Raw genomic sequence first — 21342 nt, forward strand, 5'->3', positions numbered from 1 at the left:
CAAGGCCAAAAGGCACCAGATCAAACAGGCTGTGAAGCAGCTCTATGACATTGATGTGGCCAAGGTCAACACCTTGATCCATCAGGCCTGATGGAGAGAAGAGAGCATATGTTCGATTGGCTCCTGACTACAATGTTTTGGATGTTGGGATCCATCAACAAAACTGGGATCATCTAAACTGAGTCCTGCTGGCTATAAATCTAAATATAATTTTTTTCACCATAAAAAAAAAAGATTTTATTTATTTGAGAGAGAGAAAAAGAGATAGCATGAGTGGAGGGAGGGGCGGAGGGGGAGAGATGGAGACTCTCTGCTGAGCAGGGAGCCTGACACAGGTCTTGATCCCAGAATTCTAAGATCATATAACCTGAGCCAAAGTCAGACGCTTAACTAAATGAGCCACTCAGGCACCCCAGAAACAAAATTTTTTTTAAAGATTTTTATTTATTTATTCATGAGAGAGACAGAGACAGAGAGAGGCAGAGACACAGGCAGAGGGAGAAACAGCTCCATACAGGGAGCCCGACATGGGACTCGGTCCCAGGACTCCAGGATCACACCCTGGGCCGAAGGCAGGTGCTAAACCGCTGAGCCACCCAGGGATCCCCAGAAACAAATTTTTTAAGCAGCATATTTGCACGTTAATATTAAAAGCTTAAGTTTTAAAATGTTTACCTTTTAACAAGTAATAGTCTTTTCTATGAGAAACATTTTTTTAAAGATTTATTTTTATTCGTTTATGATAGACATAGAAAGAGAGAGAGGCAGAAACACAGGCAGAGGGAGAAGCAGGCTCCACGCCGGGAGCCCGACGTGGGACTCGATCCTGGGACTCCAGGATCGCGCCCTGGGCCAAAGGCAGGCGCCAAACCACTGACCCACCCAGGGATCCCGAGAAACATTTTTTTAAAGGTTAACTGCTGTGGCACTTGATATAACCATTTGTAACTGCTGACACAAAGAGTTTCTTCTAATAAAGGGATACACAAGTTCTTTTCTTTCCATTTAGTTAACAGAAGCACTTAAGCCTATAAAGGAAATAAACTTCCATTTTCAGAAGTGAGATTTCAATAAGGGATTAAGTTACTGACATTAAAAATCTTCCTGAGATAAATTTTTACAAATTGCTGATTATTAAATTCATCAATCATACTGTTATTCTTTTTTATTCAAGATCAAATGAATCTGTCAGGATTTTAATTTCCAACACTTGAATTAATTAGGTTTACACAAAATGAGCACAAAAAGCTGTTATTATATTTCCTAAACTATTCTGATGAGATCTGAGTTAGTGTCTCTTTACAAGGGAAGGAAGGGTCTAAAAAACTTTAAGCAAGCTGAGTTTTTATGTAGTATCCAAGATCAGAATCATGATATATCTATGTTAGACTTCACATATGCACCTTTTCGTACTTCTTTATATTCCTCACAGTGCCAAACAAATGATGTGCAATACACATTTATTTTGAGCATCGCACCATTCAAGACTAGCAAATAGCAACCACTTCTTAACCCATGTACCTAATATGTTGGAAATTATTACTATAAATCCACTTGATTACTCCAAAGCACAAAAGGAGAGCTCAGAAAGTTAAATCCATGTTTGCTTTGGTGGTATGATTTAAGGCCCAGGGCTTATAATCTCTATAATATTTGAGACATTTTATTTTCCTATTGCTTCAATTCAATTTTCCTTCCTAATTTCATCCTTAAAAGTTTCATACTACACTCAGTCACTTCCTCCTATTTCTGGGGGTATTGGTTTTGTTCTCCACGAGATCTAGTCATTCTATTGTTTTTCAATTCTGGGGATATGGTCATTCTTCCTGTAAGCACAGCTTCTTTTAACTGTCATCACATGAGAGCAAGACAAGGCTGAGTAGGATGCTGAGCTCGCCTCCCACGGTCGCTGGGGAAACCACCACACATAAGGCAACTTGCTCTGAAAACAGCCGAAGACTGACCCCAAGAACAGATCTTTCATGGCTTAAGATGTAAAAAGAAGGCCACATCAAGAAGTGTAGGAGAGGCTAAAATGAAAATAGGAACCAAACCCTGGTACCGAGGCCCATAAGCAGAACGGTTAGCACAGGCATGGAAGTCCTCCCAGAAGAGAAAAAGGATCATGCCCCACATGGGGCACCCCTGTGCCTGGGGACCTGCAGCAGGAAGAGGGAGAAGGAATCCTGGGGTTCCCAATCCCTATTAGGTCTCATTCTGAAAATCAGCAGGACTTAACTCCTCCCAGAGATTCAGAGGCTCTGAGAAACAGACTCTATTCTTCAAGGGCCAGCACGCTACATTACTTGGTCCAAGAGCCAGCACACAGCAGCAGCAGTTTGTTGGTTTTTTTTTTTTAAGATTTATTTATTTAGGGATCCCTGGGTGGTGCAGCGGTTTGGCGCCTGCCTTTGGCCCAGGGCGCGATCCTGGAGACCCGGGATCGAATCCCACATCAGGCTCCCAGTGCATGGAGCCTGCTTCTCTCTCTGTCTGTGTCTCTGCCTCTCTCTCTCTCTCTCTCTCTCTCTGTGACTATCATAAATAAATAAAAAAATTAAAAAAAAAAAAAGATTTATTTATTTATTTATGATAGACATATATATAGAGAGAGGCAGAGACAAAGGAGGAGGGAGAAGCAGGCTCCATGCCAGGAGCCCGATGTGGGACTCGATCCCGGGACTCCAGGATCGTGCCCTGGGCCAAAGGCAGGCGCCAAACCGCTGAGCCACCCAGGGATCCCAGCAGCAGCAGTTTGAAGAGTGATTGGGTTATCATACACATGAAGAAGATTCACTGACTAATTTTTGGACAAGTGCCAGAGGAACAAAGATAGGTAGGAGCTTCCTCTAGACATGCGAGTGCTAGCAGGTGCCATTTCCCTTGCCGTCCTCTGGCCTAGCTGGGGTCAGTCCTGACTCTTTGCCTACCTTCCCAGCACTGCTTGCCCCCGCTGTGTTCCCCAGCACACTGGTCCCATCTAACCTGCTTGCCCTGACAGGTGCTCATGGAAAGTGGCTCTTATCCCACCATACCCGGCAGACAGCATTGGTTGGGACCAGCATCCCCAAAAAGCAACAACCACTCCACCACACCCAACAGACAGCCTCTGCCAGTATTGGCACCCTTCCAAAGCGAGTCCTGCCCCAGGCAGTTGAGGACCCAGCCCAGTCCACCAGATGGCCACAGCAGTTGCGGCCAGGCCCCTCAGCCAGATGCGTCAGGATTCACCCAGGCCAAGCAGCACACCTGCAGCAGCTACAGCCACACCCAGGCCTGTCTCCCAACAGCACAGAGGGGCCGGCACTGTCCACCAGTGTGACTGCACGAGTTGCAGCCAGTCATGAGAATCAGCTGATCTGGGGGGCCAGGATTGCCCACTAGTGCACCCAGAGTAGCCAAGGCCACAGTTACTGCTGACAGGAAGGCTGAGGACAAGCCCCTGCAACCAGGGTGCAAGCAGCAGCAGTCCAGTCACGACAGGACTGGTCACATGCAGCCACAAGAGAACACCCCTAGAGTGACTGGTTCTTGTAACCAGTGGTGGTTGTGCTTCTGGGCCCCATTGGACACAAGTGACATAAAGCCACTACTCTGAAGACCAGGAGACAGAGCTGACCCACATAATACATAAAAACAAACACAGAAAGTCAGACAAAATAAGGAGATAGAGGACTATGTTCCCAACAAAAGAATAAGACAAAATCTCAGAAAAAGAAGAAGAGATACACAACCTACCTGACAGTGCAAAGTAATGGTCATAAAGATGCCTACCAGACTTAGAAAATAAAACAAGACAAAATCAGAGAGGGAGACAAACCATAAGAGTCTCTTAACTATAGGAGACAAACTGAGGGTCACTGGAAGGGGGGGGGGTGTCCCTGGGTGATGGGCATTAAGGAGGGCACGTGGTGTGATGAGCACTGGGTGTCATATAAGACTGATGAATCTCTGACCTCTACCTCTGAGACTAATGATACACTATGTTACTTAATTAAATTTAAATAAAAAATAAAAGAACTTACAACTTAAAAAAAGAAAATGCTTTGCACACTTGAGAGAAGAGTGGATGTACTTTGAGAACTTCAACAAAGAAACAGAAGACGTAAAAGAGAAGGAATCAGGGCTAAAGTTTCCGGACAAAATTTAAGAGTTCATCACTGCTAAACTGGCCTTGCAACAAATGTTAAAAGGATTTCTTTAAAAGGAAAGGAGGGATCCCTGGGTGGCGCAGCGGTTTGGCGCCTGCCTTTGGCCCAGGGCGTGATCCTGGAGACCCGGGATCGAATCCCACGTCGGGCTCCCGGTGCATGGAGCCTGCTTCTCCCTCTGCCTGTGTCTCTGCCTCTCTCTCTCTCTCTCTCTCTCTCTGTGACTATCATAAATAAATAAAAAATTTAAAAAAATAAAAAAATAAAAAAAATAAAAGGAAAGGAAAAGAATACAACTAGAAGAAAATTATTAAAGGGAAAAATTTCACTGTTCAAAGAAAATAGATAGTAAAAGCAGATCAATCACTTATAAAGCTAGTATGAAGGTTAAAAAACAAAAGCAGTAAAGTATCTACAAAAATTGTTAAGGGATACACAAAATAAATAGATGTAAAACATAACAACATACTCTTAAACATGGAGGTGGGAAGTAAAAATGTAGTACTTTGAGAATGTGTTGGAACATCATCAACTATCATCTATATGTACTGCTGTATACATAAGATGTTATACATGTACCTCATGGTAACTACACACCAAAACCTGTAACAGATAAACAAAAATATCAAGAGGGAGGAATCCAAGCATAACACTAAAGAAAGTCATCAATCACAAGAAAAGACAGCAAGAAGGAAGAAATGAGAACTACAAAAACAACAAGAAAACAATTAATAAAATGGCAATAGGTACATATCTGTCAATAACTGCTTTTTTTTTAAAGATTTATTTATTTATTCATGAGACACACACACACACACACAGAAGCAGAGACATAGGCAGAGGGAGAAGCAGACTCTTTGCAGGAGCCCAAAGAGGGACTCGATCCCAGATCCTGGGATCAGGACCTGAGCCACAGGCAGCTGCCCAACCGCTATGACACCCAGGCATCCAAATAACTGCTTTAAATGTAGATGGACTAAAAAAAAAAATTAAAAAAAAATAAATGTAGATGGACTAAATGCTCCAATCAAACGACAAAGCACAATTGAATGGCTAAAAAACCAAAACGCATTTATATACTGCCTTCAAGAGACTTCAGACTGAAAGACATAGACTGAAAAAGAAGGATGGAAAAAGATATTCCCTGTAAATGCAAATGAAAAAAAAAGCAGGAGTAGCAATACTTATATCTGACAAAGTAGATGTATGACAAACGTTGTAAAAAGAGACAAAGGCATAACATAGGGGCTTCTGGGTGGCTCAATCAGTTGAGCACCCAACACTTGGTTTTAGCTCAGGTCATGATCTCAGAGTCCTGGAATTGAGCCCCATGTTGGACTCTGCATTGAGCAAGGAGTCTGCTTGAGATTTTCTCCCTCTGCCCCTCCCTCCATTCTTATGCTTTCTAATAAATATATAAATCTTTTAAAGAAAGAGAGAGAACATGACAAAATGATAAAGTGATCAATCTAACAAGAGGATATAACAATTGTAAATGTTTATGCACCCAACATAGGAGCACCTAAATATATAAGGTATTAATAGACAAAGAGGGAGAAAGTGACAGTAATACAGTAATAGTAGGATACTTTACCACTCCACTTACATCAATGGACAGATCATCCAGACAGAAAATCTACAGAGTAAAACTGGCTTTGAATGACACATTAGACAATATGCATTTAAAATATATACAGAACATTTCATCCCCAAACAGAAGAAAACATATTCTTTTCAGTGTACATAGAACATTCTCAGGATAGATCACATAGTAGGCCACCAAACAAGTCTCAATAAACTTAAAAGGACTGAAATTCTACCAAGCATCTTTTCCAACAATAATGAAACTAAAAATCAATTGCAAGAAAAAAACTGGAAATAACACGTGGAGAATAAACAACATGCTACTAAACAACCAGTGGGTCAATGGGGTCAATGGAGAAATCAAAGAGGGAATCAAAAAATACCTAGATACAAGAGAAAATGTAAATGTAATGGTTCAAAAATCTATGGGACACAGTAAAAGCAGTTCTAAGAGGGAATTTTATAGCAATACAGGCCTACTTCAAGAAACCAGAAAAATCTCAAAAAAGCAATCTAAACTTACACCTAAAGGAACTAGCAAAACCAGAACAAACAAAGCCCAAATCAGAAGGAAGAAAATAGAGATCGGAGTGGAAATAAATGAAATAGACACTAAAAAGACAATAGAAAAGATCAATGGAATTAAGAGCTGATTCTCTAAAAAGATAAAATTAACATAGTCAGACTCATCAAGAATAAAAAAGAGGACTCAAAAATGAAATCAGGAATCAACAAAAAGTTACAACTGACACCACAAAAATACAAAGGTTTATAAGAGACTACTATGAGAAAGTGTATGTAATAAACTGGAAGACTTAGAAGAAATGGATGAAGACTGAATTAGGAAGAAATAGAGTATCTGTACAGATGGATTACTAATAATGAAACTGAATTGGTAATCAAAAAATTCCCCAAAAAGGGACGGGACAAGATGGCGGAAGAGCAGGTCCCCAAGTCAAGTGTCCCCACCAAATTATGTAGGTAAGTTTCAAATCATCCTGAAAACCTACGAATTCAGCCTAAGATTCAAAGAGAGAACAGCTGGAACACTACAGAGAAGAATTCATGCTTCTAACAAGTACAACTTGTTTAAAAAAAAAAAACAAGTAAAACTTGTTTTTAGCCACTCTACACTGAGCAAAATGACTAGAAGGAAGAACTCACCACAAAAGAAAGAATCAGAAACAGTCCTCTCTCCCACAGAGTTACAGAACTTGGATTACAATTCAATGTCAGAAAGCCAATTCAGAAGCACAATTATAAAGCTACTAGTGGCTCTGGAAAAAAGCATAAAGGATTCAAGAGACTTCATGACTGCAGAATTTAGATCTAATCAGGCCGAAATTAAAAATCAATTAAATGAGATGCAATCCAAACTGGAGATCTTAATGACGAGGGTTAATGAGGTAGAAGAATGAGTGAGTGACACAGAAGACAAGTTGATGGCAAGGAAGGAAGCTGAGGAAAAAAGAGAAAAACAATTAAAAGATCATGAGGAAAGGTTAAGGGAAATAAATAACAGCCTCAGAAGGAAAAATCCATGTTTAATTAGGGTTCCAGAGGACACTGAAAGGGATAGAGGACCAGAAAGTGTATTTGAACAAATCATAGCTGAGAACTTCCTAACTCGGAGAGGGAAACAGGCATTCAGATCCAGGAGATAGAAAGATTCCCCCCCTCCAAATCAATAAAAACCGTTCAACACCCCGACATTTAATAGTGAAACTTGCAAATTCCAAAGATAAAGAGAAGATCCTTAAAGCAGCAAGACAAGAGATTCCTAACTTATATGGGGAGTATTGGGTTAACAGCCGACCTCTCTACAGAGACCTGGCAGGCCAGAAAGTGCTGGCAGGATATATTCAGGGTCCTAAATGAGAAGAACATGCAGCCAAGAATACTCTATCCAGCAAGGCTCTCATTCAGAATAGAAGGAGAGATAAAGGGCCTCCAAGATAGGCAGAAACTGAAAGACTATGTGACCACCAAACCAGTTCTGCAAGAAATATTAAGGGGGACTCTGTAAAAGAAAGAGGAAGTCCAAAGAAATAATCCACAAAAACAGAGACTGAATAGGTATTATGATGACACTAAATTCATCTTTCACTAGTAACTCTGAACATGAATGGGTCTAATGATCCCATCAAAAGGTGCAGGGTTTCACAGACTGGATAAAAGAGCAAAACCCATCTATTTGCTGTCTATAAGAGACTCATTTTAGACCTAAGGACACATACAGCCTGAAAATAAAAGGTTGGAGAGCCATTTACCATTCAAATGGTCCTCAAAAGAAAACAGGGGTAGCAATCCTCATATCAGATAAATTAAAGTTTATCCCAAAGACTATAGTAAGAGATGAAAAGGGACACTATATCATACTTAAAGGATCTATCCAACAAGAGGACCTAACAATCATGACTATTTATGCCCCGAATGTGGGAGCTGCCAAGTATATCAATTAATAACCAAAGTAAAGACATATTAAAACAAAACAAAACAAAACAAAAAACAAAGTTAAGACATATTTAGATAATAATACACTTATACTTCAACATGGCGCTTTCTGTAAATGACAGATCTTCTAAGTACAACATCTCCAAAGAAACAAGAGCTTGAAATGATACACCGGACCAGATGGACTTCACAGATATTTACAGAACTTTACATCCAAACGCAACTGAATACACATTCTTCTCAAGTGCACATGGAACTTTCTCCAGAATATACCACATGCTGGGTCACAAATCAGGTCTTAACCCATACCAAAAGATTAGAATTGTCCCCTGCATATTTTCAGACCATAATGCTTTGAAACTAGAACTATATCACAAGAAGAAATTTGGAAGAAATTCAAACATGTGGAGGTTAAGAACCATCCTGCTAAAAGATGAATGGGTCAACCAGCAAATTAGAGAAGAATTAAAAAGATTCATGGAAACTAATGAGAATGAAGATATAACCGTTCAAAATCCTTGGGATATAGCAAAAGCAGTCCTGAGAGGGAAATACATCATAATACAGGCATCCCTCAAAAAATTGGAAAAAAAATCAAATACAAAAGCTAATCTTGCACCTAAAGGAACTGAAGAAAGAACAGCAAATAAAACCTACACCCAGCAGAAGAAGAACGTTAATAAAGATTCAAGCAGAACTCAATGAAATAGAGACCAGAAGAATTGTGGAACAGATCAACAAAACCAGGAGTTGGTTCTTTGAAAGAATTAATAAGATAGATAAACCATTAGCCAGCCTTATTAAAAACAAAAGAGAAAAGACTCAAATTAACAAAATCACAAATGAAAAAGGAGAGATCACCACCAATACCAAGGAAATACAAATGATTTTAAAAACATATTATGAGCAGCTATAAGCCAATAAATTAGGCAATCTAGAAGAAATGGACACATTTCTGGAAAACCACAAACTACCAAAACTGGAACAGGAAGAAACAGAAAACCCGAACAGGCTGATAGCCAGGGAGGAAATTGAAGCAGTCATCAAAAACCTCCAAAACACAAAAGTCCAGGGCCAGATGGCTTCCTAGGGGAATTCTATCAAATGTTTAAAGGAGAAACAATACCTATTCTACTAAAGCTGTTCCAAAAGATAGAAAGATATGGAATACTTCCAAACTTGTTCTACGAGGCCAGCATCACTTTAATACCAAAACTAAAGACCCCACTGAAAAGAATTATAGACCAATATCCCTGATCAACACAGATGCAAAAATTCTCAACAAGATACTAGTCAATAGGATCCAACAATACATTAAGAAGATTATTCACCATGACCAAGTGGGATTTATCCCCGGGATGTGAGGCTGGTTCAATGCTCGTAAAGCAATCAATGTGATTGATCAGATCAGCAAGAGAAGAAACAAGAACATATGATCCTCTCAATAGATGCAGAGAAAGCATTTGACAAAATACAGCATCCATTCCTGATCAAAACTCTTCAGAGTATAGGGATAGAGGGACCATTCCTCAGCATCTTAAAAGCCACCTATGAAAAGCCCACAGCAGATATCATTCTCAATGGGGAAAAACTGGGAGCCTTTCCCCTAAGATCAGGAACACAAGAGGGATGTCCACTCTCACCACTGCTATTCAACATAGTACTAGAAGTCCTAGTCTCAGCAATAGGGCAGCAAAAAGAAATAAAAGGCATTCAAGTTGGCAAAGAAGAAGTCAAACTCTCCCTCTTTGCAGATGACATGATACATAGAAAAACTAAAAGATCCCAAGATTGCTAGAACTCATACAACAATTCGGCAGTGTGGCAGGATACAAAATCAATGCCCAGAAATCAGTGGCATTTCTATACACTAACAATGAGACTGAAGAAAGAGAAATTAAGAAGTCAATCCCATTTACAATTGCACCCAAAAGCATAAGATACCTAGGAATTAACCTAACCAAAGAGGTAAAGGATCTATACCCTAAAAACTACAGAACAGCTCTTAAAGAAATTGAGGAAGACACAAAGAGATGGAAATATATTCCATGCTCATGGACTGGAAGAGTTAATATTGTGAAAAAATGCTACCCAGGGCAATTTACACATTTAATGCAATCCCTATCAAAATACCATGGACTTTCTTCAGAGAGTTGGAACGAATCATCTTAAGATTTGTGTGGAATCAGAAAAGACCCCAAATAGCCAGGGGAATATTAAAAAAAAAAAAAAAAAAAAAGAGCTGGGGGCATCACAATGCCCAATTTCAGGTTGTACTACCAATCTGTGGTCATCAAGACAGTGTGGTACTCGCACAAAAACAGACACATAGATCAGTGGAACAGAATACAGAACCCAGAAATGGACCCTCAACTCTATGGTCAACTAATATTCAACAAAGCAGGAAAGACTATCCACTGGAAACAGGACAGTCTCTTCAATAAATGGTGCTAGGAAAATTGGACAGCCACATGCAGAATGAAACTGGACCATTCTCTTACACCATACACAAAGATAAACTCAAAATGGATGAACGATCTAAATGTGAGACAAGAATCCATCAAAATCCTAGAGGAAGGGATCCCTGGGTGGCGCAGCGGTTTAGCACCTGCCTTTGGCCCAGGGCGCGATCCTGGAGACCCGGGATCGAATCCCATATCAGGCTCCTGGTGCATGGAGCCTGCTTCTCCCTCTGCCTATGTCTCCGCCTCTCTCTCTCTCTCTCTCTCTGTGTGACTATCATAAATAAATAAAAATTAAAAAAAAAAATCCTAGAGGAAAAACACAGGCAACACCCTTTCTGAACTTGGCCACAGCAACCTCTTTCAAGATACATCCATGAAGGCAAGAAAAACAAAAGCAAAAATGAACTGTTGGGACTTAGTCAAGATAAAAAGCTTCTGCACAGCAAAAGAAACAGTCAACAAAACTAAAAGACAACCTACAAAACGGAAGAAGATATTTGCAAATGACATATCAGATAAAGGGCTAGTATCCAAGATCTATAAAGAATTTATTAAACTCAACAGCAAAGAAACAATCCAATCATGAAATGGGCAGAAGACATGAACAGAAATGTCACCAAAGAAGACATACACATGGCCAACAAGCACATGAGAAAATGCTCTGCATCACTTGTCATCAGGGAAATACAAATCAAAACCATAATGAGATACCACCTCCCACCAGTGAGAATGGGGAAAATTAACAAGACGGGAAACAACAAATGTTGGAGAGGATGTGGAGAAAGGGGAACCCTCTTACACTGTTGGTGGAAAGGTGAACTGGTGCAGCCACTCTGGAAACCTGTGTGGAGGTTCTTCAAAGAGTTAAAAATAGAACTCCCCTACAACCCAGCAATTGCACTGCTGGGGATTTACCCCAAAGATACAGATGCAGTGAAACGCTGGGACACCTGCACCCTGATGTTTATAGCAGCAACGTCCACAATAGCCAAACTGTGGAAGGAGCCTCAGTGCCCATCAAAAGATGAATAGGGGCAGCCCTGGTGGCTTATTGGTTTAGCGCTGCCTTCGGCCTGGGGTGTGATCCTGGAGACCTGGGATCGAGTCCCATGTCGGGCTCCCTGCGTGGAGCCTGCTTCTCCTTCTGCCTGTGTCTCTGCCTCTCTCTCTCTCTGTGTCTCTCATGAATAAATATATAAAATCTTAAGAAAAAAAGAAAGATGAATGGATAAAGAAGATGTGGTTTATGTATACAATGGAATATTACTCAGCCATTAGAAACAACAAATACCCACCATTTGCTTCAACGGGGATGGAACTGGAGGGTATTATGCTGAGTGAAATAACTCAATCGGAGAAGGACAAACATTACATGGTTTCATTCATTTGGGGAATATAAAAAATAGTGAAAGGGAATAAAGGGGAAAGGAGAGAAAATTAGTGGGAAATATCAGAGAGGGAGACAGAACATGAGAGACTCCTAACTCTGGGAAATGAACAGGGGGGGTGGAAGGGGAGGTGGGCAGGGGGATGGGCATTTAGGGGGGCACTTGACGGGATGAGCACTGGGTTATATGCTATATGTTGGCAAATTGAACTCCCAATAAAAATTTCTTTAATAATTCCCCAAAAAATAAAAGTCCAGGACCAGATAGCTACACAGCTGAATTCTACCAAACATTTATTTATTTTTAAAATTTTATTTATTCATGAGAGACACACAGAGAGAGATAGAGACACAGGCAGAGGGAGGAGCAGGCTCCCTGTGGGGATCCTGATGTGGGACTCAATCCCAGGACCCCAGGATCACAATCTGAGCCAAAGGTAGCACTGAGCCACCCAGGTGCCCTTCTACCAAAAAGAGTTCTCAAACTATTCCAAAATATACAAGAGGAAGGAATGCTTCCTTTTTTTTTTTTTTTTTTTTTTTTTAAAGGAATGCTTCTTGATTTGTTCTACAGGGCTACCAGCATTACCCTCAAACCAAACTAGACAAAGACACTACAAAAAGAGGAAATTACAGACCATTATCTCTGATGAGCACAGATGCAAAAATCTTCAACAAGATATTAGCAAACCCAACACAATACATTAAAGCATCATTCACCATGATCAAGTGAAGTTTATTCCAGGGTGCAAGGATGGTTCAATACCCACAAATCAATCAACATATACAGCACTTTAACAGAATGAAGGATAAAGATCAAATGATCATCTCAAAAGATGCAGAAAAAGCATCTGACCAAATTTAACATCACGATAAAACTATCAACAAAGTGAATATAGAGGGAACACACCTTAACATAATAAAGACCAGATACGACAAGCCTGCAGCCAACATCATATCCAATAGTGAAAAGCTGAAAGCCTTTCTTTTAAGATTAGGGAAACATAAAAATGCCCATTCTTCCCACTTTTATTTAATATAGTACTAGAAGTCCTAACCATAGCAATCAGAAAAGAAGGGAAAAAAGGCATCCAAATTTCTTTTTTTTTTTTTTTTTTTTTTGGCATCCAAATTTCTAAGGAAGAATTAAACTATCGCTATTTGCAGATGACATGATACTATGTATAGAAAACCCTAAAGACTCCAAAAAACAATTAGAACAAGTAAATAAATCCTGTAGAGTCACTGGATACAAAATTAACACACAAAAATTGAGGGCCCTTTTATATATTAATAGTGAGCTATCAGAAAGAAATTAAAAAAACAATCCCACTTACAGTTGCATTAGAGAGAATAAGATACCTAGGAATAAATTTAATCAAGGAGGTGAAAGACCTGTACTCTGAAAACTATGAGGCAATGATAAAAGAAATTGAAGACAACACAAATGGAAAGATATACAATGCTCATGGATCTGAAGAAGTAATATTGCTAAAATATCCATACTACCCAAAGCAATCTATAGATTCAATGCAATCCTTACCAAAATACCAATAATGTCTTTCACAAACTAGAACAAATACTCCTAAAATTTGTATGGAACCACATAAGACCACAGAAACCAAAGCAACCTTCAGATAGAAGAACAAACCTGAAAGTATTACAACCCCAGATTTCAAAGTATATTACAATGCTAAAATAATCAAGAAGTACACACATAAATCAGTGCAACAGGATATAAACCCACAATTATATGGTTAATTAATCTACTACAGAGAAGGCAATTCTAGGAATTCAGTATGTGTGAAAAAATGAAACCACTAATGCAAAAGAATATATATGTACCTATGTTTATAATAGCAAAGACATGAAAGACACCTAAGTGTCCACTGATAAATGAAGACAAAGAAGATGCAGTATATAAACACACAAAAGAATATTACTCAGCCATAAAAAAAAAGGAAGTCTTGCTGTTCACAATAACATGGATGGACCTAGAGGATATTATGTTAAGTGAAATAAGTTAGAGAAAAACAAGGGTCATATGATTTCACTTACACGTGGAATCTAAAAACAAAACACACTTGAAACAGACTCAAATACAGAGAACAAACTGGTGTTTGCTGGAGTGAAGGGGGATAGAGAGACACCATAAGTCACGGTGATGAACAGTACAGCACAGGGAATATAGTCATCAATTTTGTAGTTAACTTGGTGATAGATGATGACTAGACTTATGGTGAGCATTTATAATCTACATAATTGTTAAATCACTACGTTGTTCACCTGAAACTATCAACTATATCTCAACTGAAACTTTAAAAAATGTCATTACAAATTTTTTTGACATTTTATTTATTTGAGATAGCCAGAGAGAGAGAGAGAGAAAGAGAGAGAGGGAGCGAGAGAGACCATGAGCATTAGTAGTGGGGTAGAAGGAGAGGGAGAAGCAGACTCCCCACTAAGCAGGAGCCTGATGTAGGACTCAATCCCAGAACCCTGAGATCATGACCTGAGCTGAAGGCAGCTGCTCAACCAACTGAGCCACCCAGGTGCCCTCATTACAAATTTTTTAAACTAATTGGCACTACATAGGTCATTCTTTTTCATTGCAAATATAAAGTAAATGGCCAGCAATTCAGAGGAATATTTTTTGTAGTGGTATAATATTTTTTTGTAGTGGTATATTTAGATCACAATAATTCTTTTGGTAGACCATGTGAAGTGAAATGAAGACAATCAAACCTTTTTTTAAAAAATCTTAAGTTATAATAGCTCCCTCCCCCCCCCAAAAAAAAGTAGATGAGAAAATTACCTCTTTACAGCTTTTAACAAAATTAAAAGCTTGAGTCTGCCGATGGAATAATTTCCAAATGGAGGGTGGTTCTTCTGGCTTGGACAGTCTTGGTCTGTATACCGAGGACAACGGTTTCCTCTCATAACAAGATGCTCGTTCTTCAATTTGCTTCAGTTTTGCTTCCCATTTTCTCTCCATTGGTTTAGAAGTTACAGACAAATGAAATTCTATCCCATGTAAGATTTCTATCAGTCCTAAAACAAACAAGGACATCAATGTATTTATTTAGAATACATTGTCTTGGTAAAACTTCAAAACTCATTTCCTTTTTTTTTTTTAAAGATTTTATTTATTTATTCATGAGAGACACAAAGAGAAAGGCAGAGACATAGAGGGAGAAGCAGGCTCCCTGCTGGAGCCTGATGTGGGGACTCGATCCTGGACCCCAGGATCACACCCTGAGCCGAAGGTAGATGCTCAACCTCTGAGCCACCCAGATCTCTCTCAAAACTCATTTCCTAATGGTATTTCCTTAACTGCCATATATTTTTTTTTCTTTCTGCATGAAATTTTAATATAAAATAAGAATGGGGCTACTTATCAGGTACCTTTAGATCTTGGCTCTTCCATCTAACAGTGCTGATTTTAGAAGTGCCCAAAGCCTTAAGTGCAAAATGTGGATCATCATCATCCTGAACACTTTATGTAATTATCACAAGGATAAATGTGATAAGACATAGGAAAACATTTTGTAAATTACAAGGCCTCAAGTAAATATAAGTGACTTTTATATTATGTTTTTGTTTGTTTGTTTGTTTGTTTATGATAGTCACAGAGAGAGAGAGAGAGAGAGAAGCTGAGACACAGGCAGAGGGAGAAGCAGGCTCCATGCACCGGGAGCCCGACGTGGAATTTGATCCCGGGTCTCCAGGATCGCACCCTGGGCCAAAGGCAGGCGCCAAACTGCTGTGCCACCCAGGGATCCCCTATATTATGGTTTTTATTATAAACACTTTATTGCATCAAGCACGATCTTGCCCAAGTAGTGCTAATACTTCAGCCATCATCTTGTGCTACTATTTCTTAGTGCAGAGTTCATTTCTAGACACCACTGTGCAGTTCCCTCTTCTTCTGTTTCTATCCACTGCTCTTTTCTCACAACACAATTGTTAGTTGGGAGAACAACTCAGGGTATAAATGGGACCTGGAATATTGGTTAGTCTTTGTTTAGAATGTCAATAGTAATCATAAGCTTGTATAAAGACAGGAATGAACAAATTTTAACCTATGTCTGTTAATTTAATGACTGTATTTTTGTGATTAGTCAGAGTAAAATGACAGGTTTTTATATTTAAGATTTTTATTTATTTATTCATGAGAGACACAGAGAAAGAGGCAGACACATAGGCAGAGGGAGGAGGCTCCCTGTAGGGAGCCTGTTGCAGGACTTGATCCCAGGACTCTGGGATCACGACCTGAACCAAAGGCAGACACTCAACCACCCAGGCATCCCAAAATGACAGTCTTTTAATCCTTGTTTATTAATGACATGTGTTTTTGTTTGCACACAATGCTTCCATGTTAGCCACACTAAGGTAAGAGGGCCAGGCAATACTTTTATGACTGGGGATTACTGTTGCTTCCAAAAAAAAAAAAAAAAAAGGATAGGTTTTTAGAAAAGGAGAAAAGCTTCCATCATAGGTAAATAATGGCCACAAAATCTCTGCCATTCCTCCCATCAAGAGATGCTGAGCCCACTCACTGACTCTGTACTTGGCCACATGACTTGCTTTAGTCAATGTCACATCAACAAAGTGAAGCAAAAAGAGGTGTAGTAAGGGCTTTTGCACTGGATTTGGCAATGCTGGAGTCCTGATCTGAGACTCATGCTAGTACTCTAGTCTCATTGAGGAAAAAAGGACATCTGGAGAAGAACCAGATTATCCCAGCTAACAGCCAACACCAACTATCAGGTATGTTAAGACATTTTGGATTATCCAGACATCTGAATTCAATGCATAAGATAGCCTGAGTGAGTTCAGGTGAGATCTGCCAAAGACCTGCCTAGTCAACCCACAGAACTATAAAATTAACTTTTTTTTTTAACGCAAGAAGTTTTGGTCTGGTTTTTCACACAGAAATCAATAACTGATGTAGTCTCCCTCTTCATTCGTATCACCTTCATTAGTAACATCGTAATTTATCTATGTAGAAAACATATATATTAGCTTTTTAAAGTGAAATAACAATATAGACTAAGGCATTCAAGGGAACAATTCCTATTTACCTCTGACAGTGCCTTTCCAGTACTTGTGCTTATCAGGTTGATAAATATTCTCTTGAACTTCTGCAGAAAACTTTGCAACACAAAGTCACTGGCATAGGACATATTCCCGGGAAGAAAAAATAGGTTCATCCTAAAAGATTGAGATGATAAATTATCATGACACTTAGATTTCACATTTGACTTCAAATATATCAGACCTGGGAAAGATTATTCTCTCAGAGTTATAACAAATCCGCATGAAAATTGTAAACCAAGAAATAAACATATTTCTAAAGATGTCAACATAAACTTCCTAACAGATATGCCTAGGAACGGGATAAAATTTCACTGGAATTGAAGAGATGGGATAATTTTTAATGAAATGGCTTTTTCAATACAAAGTGACATGGAACTCCAGATTGCTAGATTCTGAGTATTCAGTTTATTTTAATCTGCTTCACATACAGACAAAAATCCTCTACACTTAGACATCTAAGTGAGAAACTGATTTTTTTCTATGAAATGTATTAACTTTTAATAAAGCCCACTGATAAGTTAGTGAAGGAAATAAACACAGAATGCAATTAGGTATGATTTGTAGCTCTAGTATCTAACCAGGAACTGACTGGGAATAACCCCGTGGATGTTCACACTTCGTGACATGGACATCAGGAAAACTTTTGATTTTGTAAAAATTGTTGGTATGATCATGGGGAGTACGCCATACATGAAAGTCCTGGAGACAAATGGAAAACCAGTCTGACACTTACTGGACTGAGGACACCATGGTGTCAAGAGAGAAAGAAGAGGAATTCAATATATGTTACGCCCTCATGTTGTCTGCACTGTTCAAAAATTGTAACAGCTGGGTTGAGGGTTAGATGACAACTGGGGGCAGGACTACTGGAGCAGGAGGGTTGAATAACAAAAGCAAAGGAAATGGAGACCAGGAAGGCATCTGGCATTCTGGTTTTGGACTATCATATTCCTCATCCTTACCCTCTGGGATAAAACACAGGTCATCATTTTAGAAATGCTTTTAATTTCCTGGTGGGGAAAGACTGTTGTCTTTTATAGAACTGTACATAAAAAGCCCCTTTTCACATAGGGACCGTAACTATTTTTTTTTGGTAAGTTTCCAAGTTCCAAAGAAAAATATGTTTCATCTTAAAATAGTAGGTTTAAGAGCTCTGTTATTTCTTTACATTGCACCACAATGTTACTTTCTTTTCCTTTTTTTTTTTTTTTTTTTTGTCAGATGAAACTCTAGGCCCAATGTGAGGCTTGAACTCACAGCCTCAAAGTCAAGAGTCACATGCTCTACCCACTGAACCAGCCAGATGCGCACCCCCTCTGCCCAATGTTATTTCTTAACATTGCATTTAACCATGTTCAATACCCATTTTACAACTAAAGGTGATCAGGGCTAGAAAAAAGGCTGGCTTAGTCCTTCTCGAAGAACTGTGGTGGGAGAAGAAGCAGAGGGAAAGAGGCAGAGAGATGACACAGCTAACTTCAGCAGGCCTGGCTTCCCTAAGTTTATGCCTAGACTTGCCCAGCTCCGACACGTGATGGCCTGAGTCCCAGAAGCAGCTGGAACAGACGGCACGTGCTCCATGATTCCCGACTTCTAGGGAAAGCTGGGAGCTTGCCATGGTTCTCCCTGGTGCACTTCCAGCTTCCGTTTCCTCTTTTGTCTATCACAAGTCCACTCCTATTCCCCAAGTCCAACTTCTCCTTCTGCCCTGAGAACTGAAGTAACAGGATTTTGTGTTTTCTGGCATCTATGTCCCAGTCCCAGGATTTAGCAACGTCCTAGTATTTGACAATATTTTCTTAACATAATCTCCTTTATGGCCTTTTGGAATACATGGATACTACTTCTCCCACTGCTAGAATAGTCGTTATAAAGTATGTGATTAAAATTCATTTATAGGGCAGCCCTGGTGGCTCAGCGGTTTAGCGCCGCCTTCAGCCCAGGGTGTGATCCTGGAGACCTGGGATGGAGTCCCATGTTGGGCTCCCTGCATGGAGCCTGCTTCTCCCTCTGCCTATGTCTCTGTCTCTATCTCTCTCTGTGTGCCTCCAGTGAATATATAAATAAAATCTTAAAAAAAAAAGATTTAAAATTTATTTATAGTAACATTGTTATATAAGAGTACATCCCAGCTGAGTAACACCTGAAGAAATTAAATATACTAATTGAATTTTTTTTCCCTACTTTGGTCATTTTGCCTCTCTATGCTTGAAAAGAAGTAACTCAAATGTAAACCTCCCAAAAATCTCCATGAGGGATAAGAAAACATAGGGTGGTATATTATTCTTTCCTAGTTCCCTCTTACTACCATCCCCACTGGGTACCCCCCCCCCCCATAGCCTAACTCTGCCAAACTAACCTCCCTTAAAACCAGATTGTTAACTTTTCATACCAAGGCTCATCAATGATTCAGAACATCACTCGATTCACACTTTGGTTTACCTCAAGCAGTCCAAACTCCAGAATCTGGACCAGATTCTAAACCACTTCACGTTCTCCAGAACCTAAACCACTTAATCGTTTTCTTTCTTAGTGTTCAGCCTCTGCACCAAATGAGCACTAAGGACTGCGACCCGTCCCCGGCTCACTACAATCTTCCCCCCCTTGCATGTATATTCCTCTCACCTGGAATGCCTCACTTGCCTTTCCCAAATTCTTCTTCCCCAAGGCCCCAGATCAAAGTCCGCCACTTCCAAGACGATCCTGTAACAAGAAACGACTGGATTCGGTCAAAAGACATGGCCTCTAGCAAACCACTTTACCATGATAAAACTTCACTAGACTAATTAGTATCATTTGCAGGAAAACAGAAAACTGCTGCTGCTGCTGCTGCTTTAACTCAAGTATCATTTTGCCATGAGAGTTTCACCCAAGAAGGGGTGTGGGCATCCCAATGGGGATGATAGGATGCCTGTGACTATACCAGCGCCTTCCTTAAAAATACCTGCATGCTGGGATCCCTGAGTGGCTCAGCAGGTTTAATGCCTGCCTTCCACCCAGGGCATGATCCTAGAGTCCCAGGATCGAGTCCCACGTCGGGGTCTCTGCATGGAGCCTGCTTCTCCCTCTGCCTATGTCTCTGCCTCTTTCTGTTTCACTCATGAATAAATAAATAAAAATCTTTAAATAAATAAATAAATTCCTGCATGCTGAGCCCCTGGGGAGGGTTTGCACAGGATCCTGTTCTTCAGTTTTACTGCAGCAGAAAAAGGCCTGCCAAACACACTGATTGTCCCTCTCTCAATCTGGGAGGGACAAAGGCAGGCCCAAGCCTCCTCCTTGGAATCCAAATCTGATTTCGGTATTTCTCTTTTTAGCAAAAAGGAAAAACGACGTAACTTTCTTAAACCCGTGAAGGGACTGGGATTCCTGCCTCCAAGACTTGTTAAAAGGATAAAATGAGAAAATGTAGGGGCTCCTGGGTGTCTGCCTTTGGCTCAGGTCATGACCCCAGGCTCCTGGGATCAAGCCAGCTCAGAGGGGAGCCTGCTTCTACTCTCTCAAAGAAATCTGTAAAAAAAAAAAAAAAAAAAAAGTACTAAGCATTCACCAAAGGGCTGCCACGCATACTTAACGATGTGTATTCATTCATGTACAAACTACAGCCCCCGATTCTTAACCGAATGGGTAGAAATGCTGGGGGCGAGGCTAGTGCCTAACGTGGGTCCGGGACCTGGAAGGACGTCCTGAACCTCTCGGAACCTCTTGACCTCTGATGCGGAACTTCGTGCTCGACTGTGCTGACACACTCTTCTAAGAAAACAACTCCGTGCTTGCTTTCGGGTCTGCACGCAGTTCGTGAGCCAAACCAGGCGGGAGATCCGCAGCGCAGGCGAGGACTCAGGGGCGGGGGGGGCGGGGCAGGTAAGGCGCGGCCCGGGGCACCTGGGGGGCGGGTCGCCGCCGGCTCCTCGTCCTCCGGGAGGTCTGAGCGGGCGTCAGGACGGCCTCTGACTCCCTACTCTCTGCTCCTCGGGCCTCGCGAGGCGTTCAGGCGTCCCTCCTTTTACTTTCAGAAACACTGGCGACCGGCGGAAACCCACGGGGTTCGCAGAAGCAGGTGGGGCCCGTCTTACAACCCAGCGCGTGGCCGACGCCAGAGCGCGGGGAGGGCGTGTCCACAGGAAGCGACGCTCAGGCCTATGAGGGACGGCCTAGGGGCGGCGGGGGCGGGGAGACGAGGGCGCCGGCCTATGAGGGA

The 21342-nt window shown here is 40.6% G+C and overlaps 1 protein-coding gene across 7 annotated transcripts in view; it reads right to left on the reverse strand.

The window, feature by feature from the left end:
* The window catches only part of PRIMPOL (primase and DNA directed polymerase), a 58830-nt gene extending 37564 nt beyond the window's left edge, over nt 1-21266 (reverse strand). For 3 of the 7 annotated variants that reach the window (XM_025471823.3, XM_025471825.3, XM_025471824.3), the window contains exons 1-4: nt 21027-21266; nt 19767-19844; nt 17126-17255; nt 14857-15092 (exon numbers count right to left, since the gene is read on the reverse strand). In XM_025471823.3, coding sequence (XP_025327608.1) covers nt 14857-15036 — 180 coding nt within the window. In that variant the 5' untranslated portion in view covers nt 15037-15092; nt 17126-17255; nt 19767-19844; nt 21027-21266. Of the gene's footprint in view, nt 1-14856; nt 15093-17125; nt 17256-19766; nt 19845-20814 lie in introns of all 7 variants that reach the window. The other 4 variants (XM_025471820.3, XM_025471822.3, XM_025471821.3 and 1 more) reach the window with 4 other exon arrangements.
* Between the last annotated feature and the right edge of the window lie 76 nt (nt 21267-21342).

Source organism: Canis lupus, chromosome 16 (genome assembly GCF_003254725.2).
Source record: "Canis lupus dingo isolate Sandy chromosome 16, ASM325472v2, whole genome shotgun sequence".
In the NCBI taxonomy this organism is placed as follows: domain Eukaryota; kingdom Metazoa; phylum Chordata; class Mammalia; order Carnivora; family Canidae; genus Canis; species Canis lupus.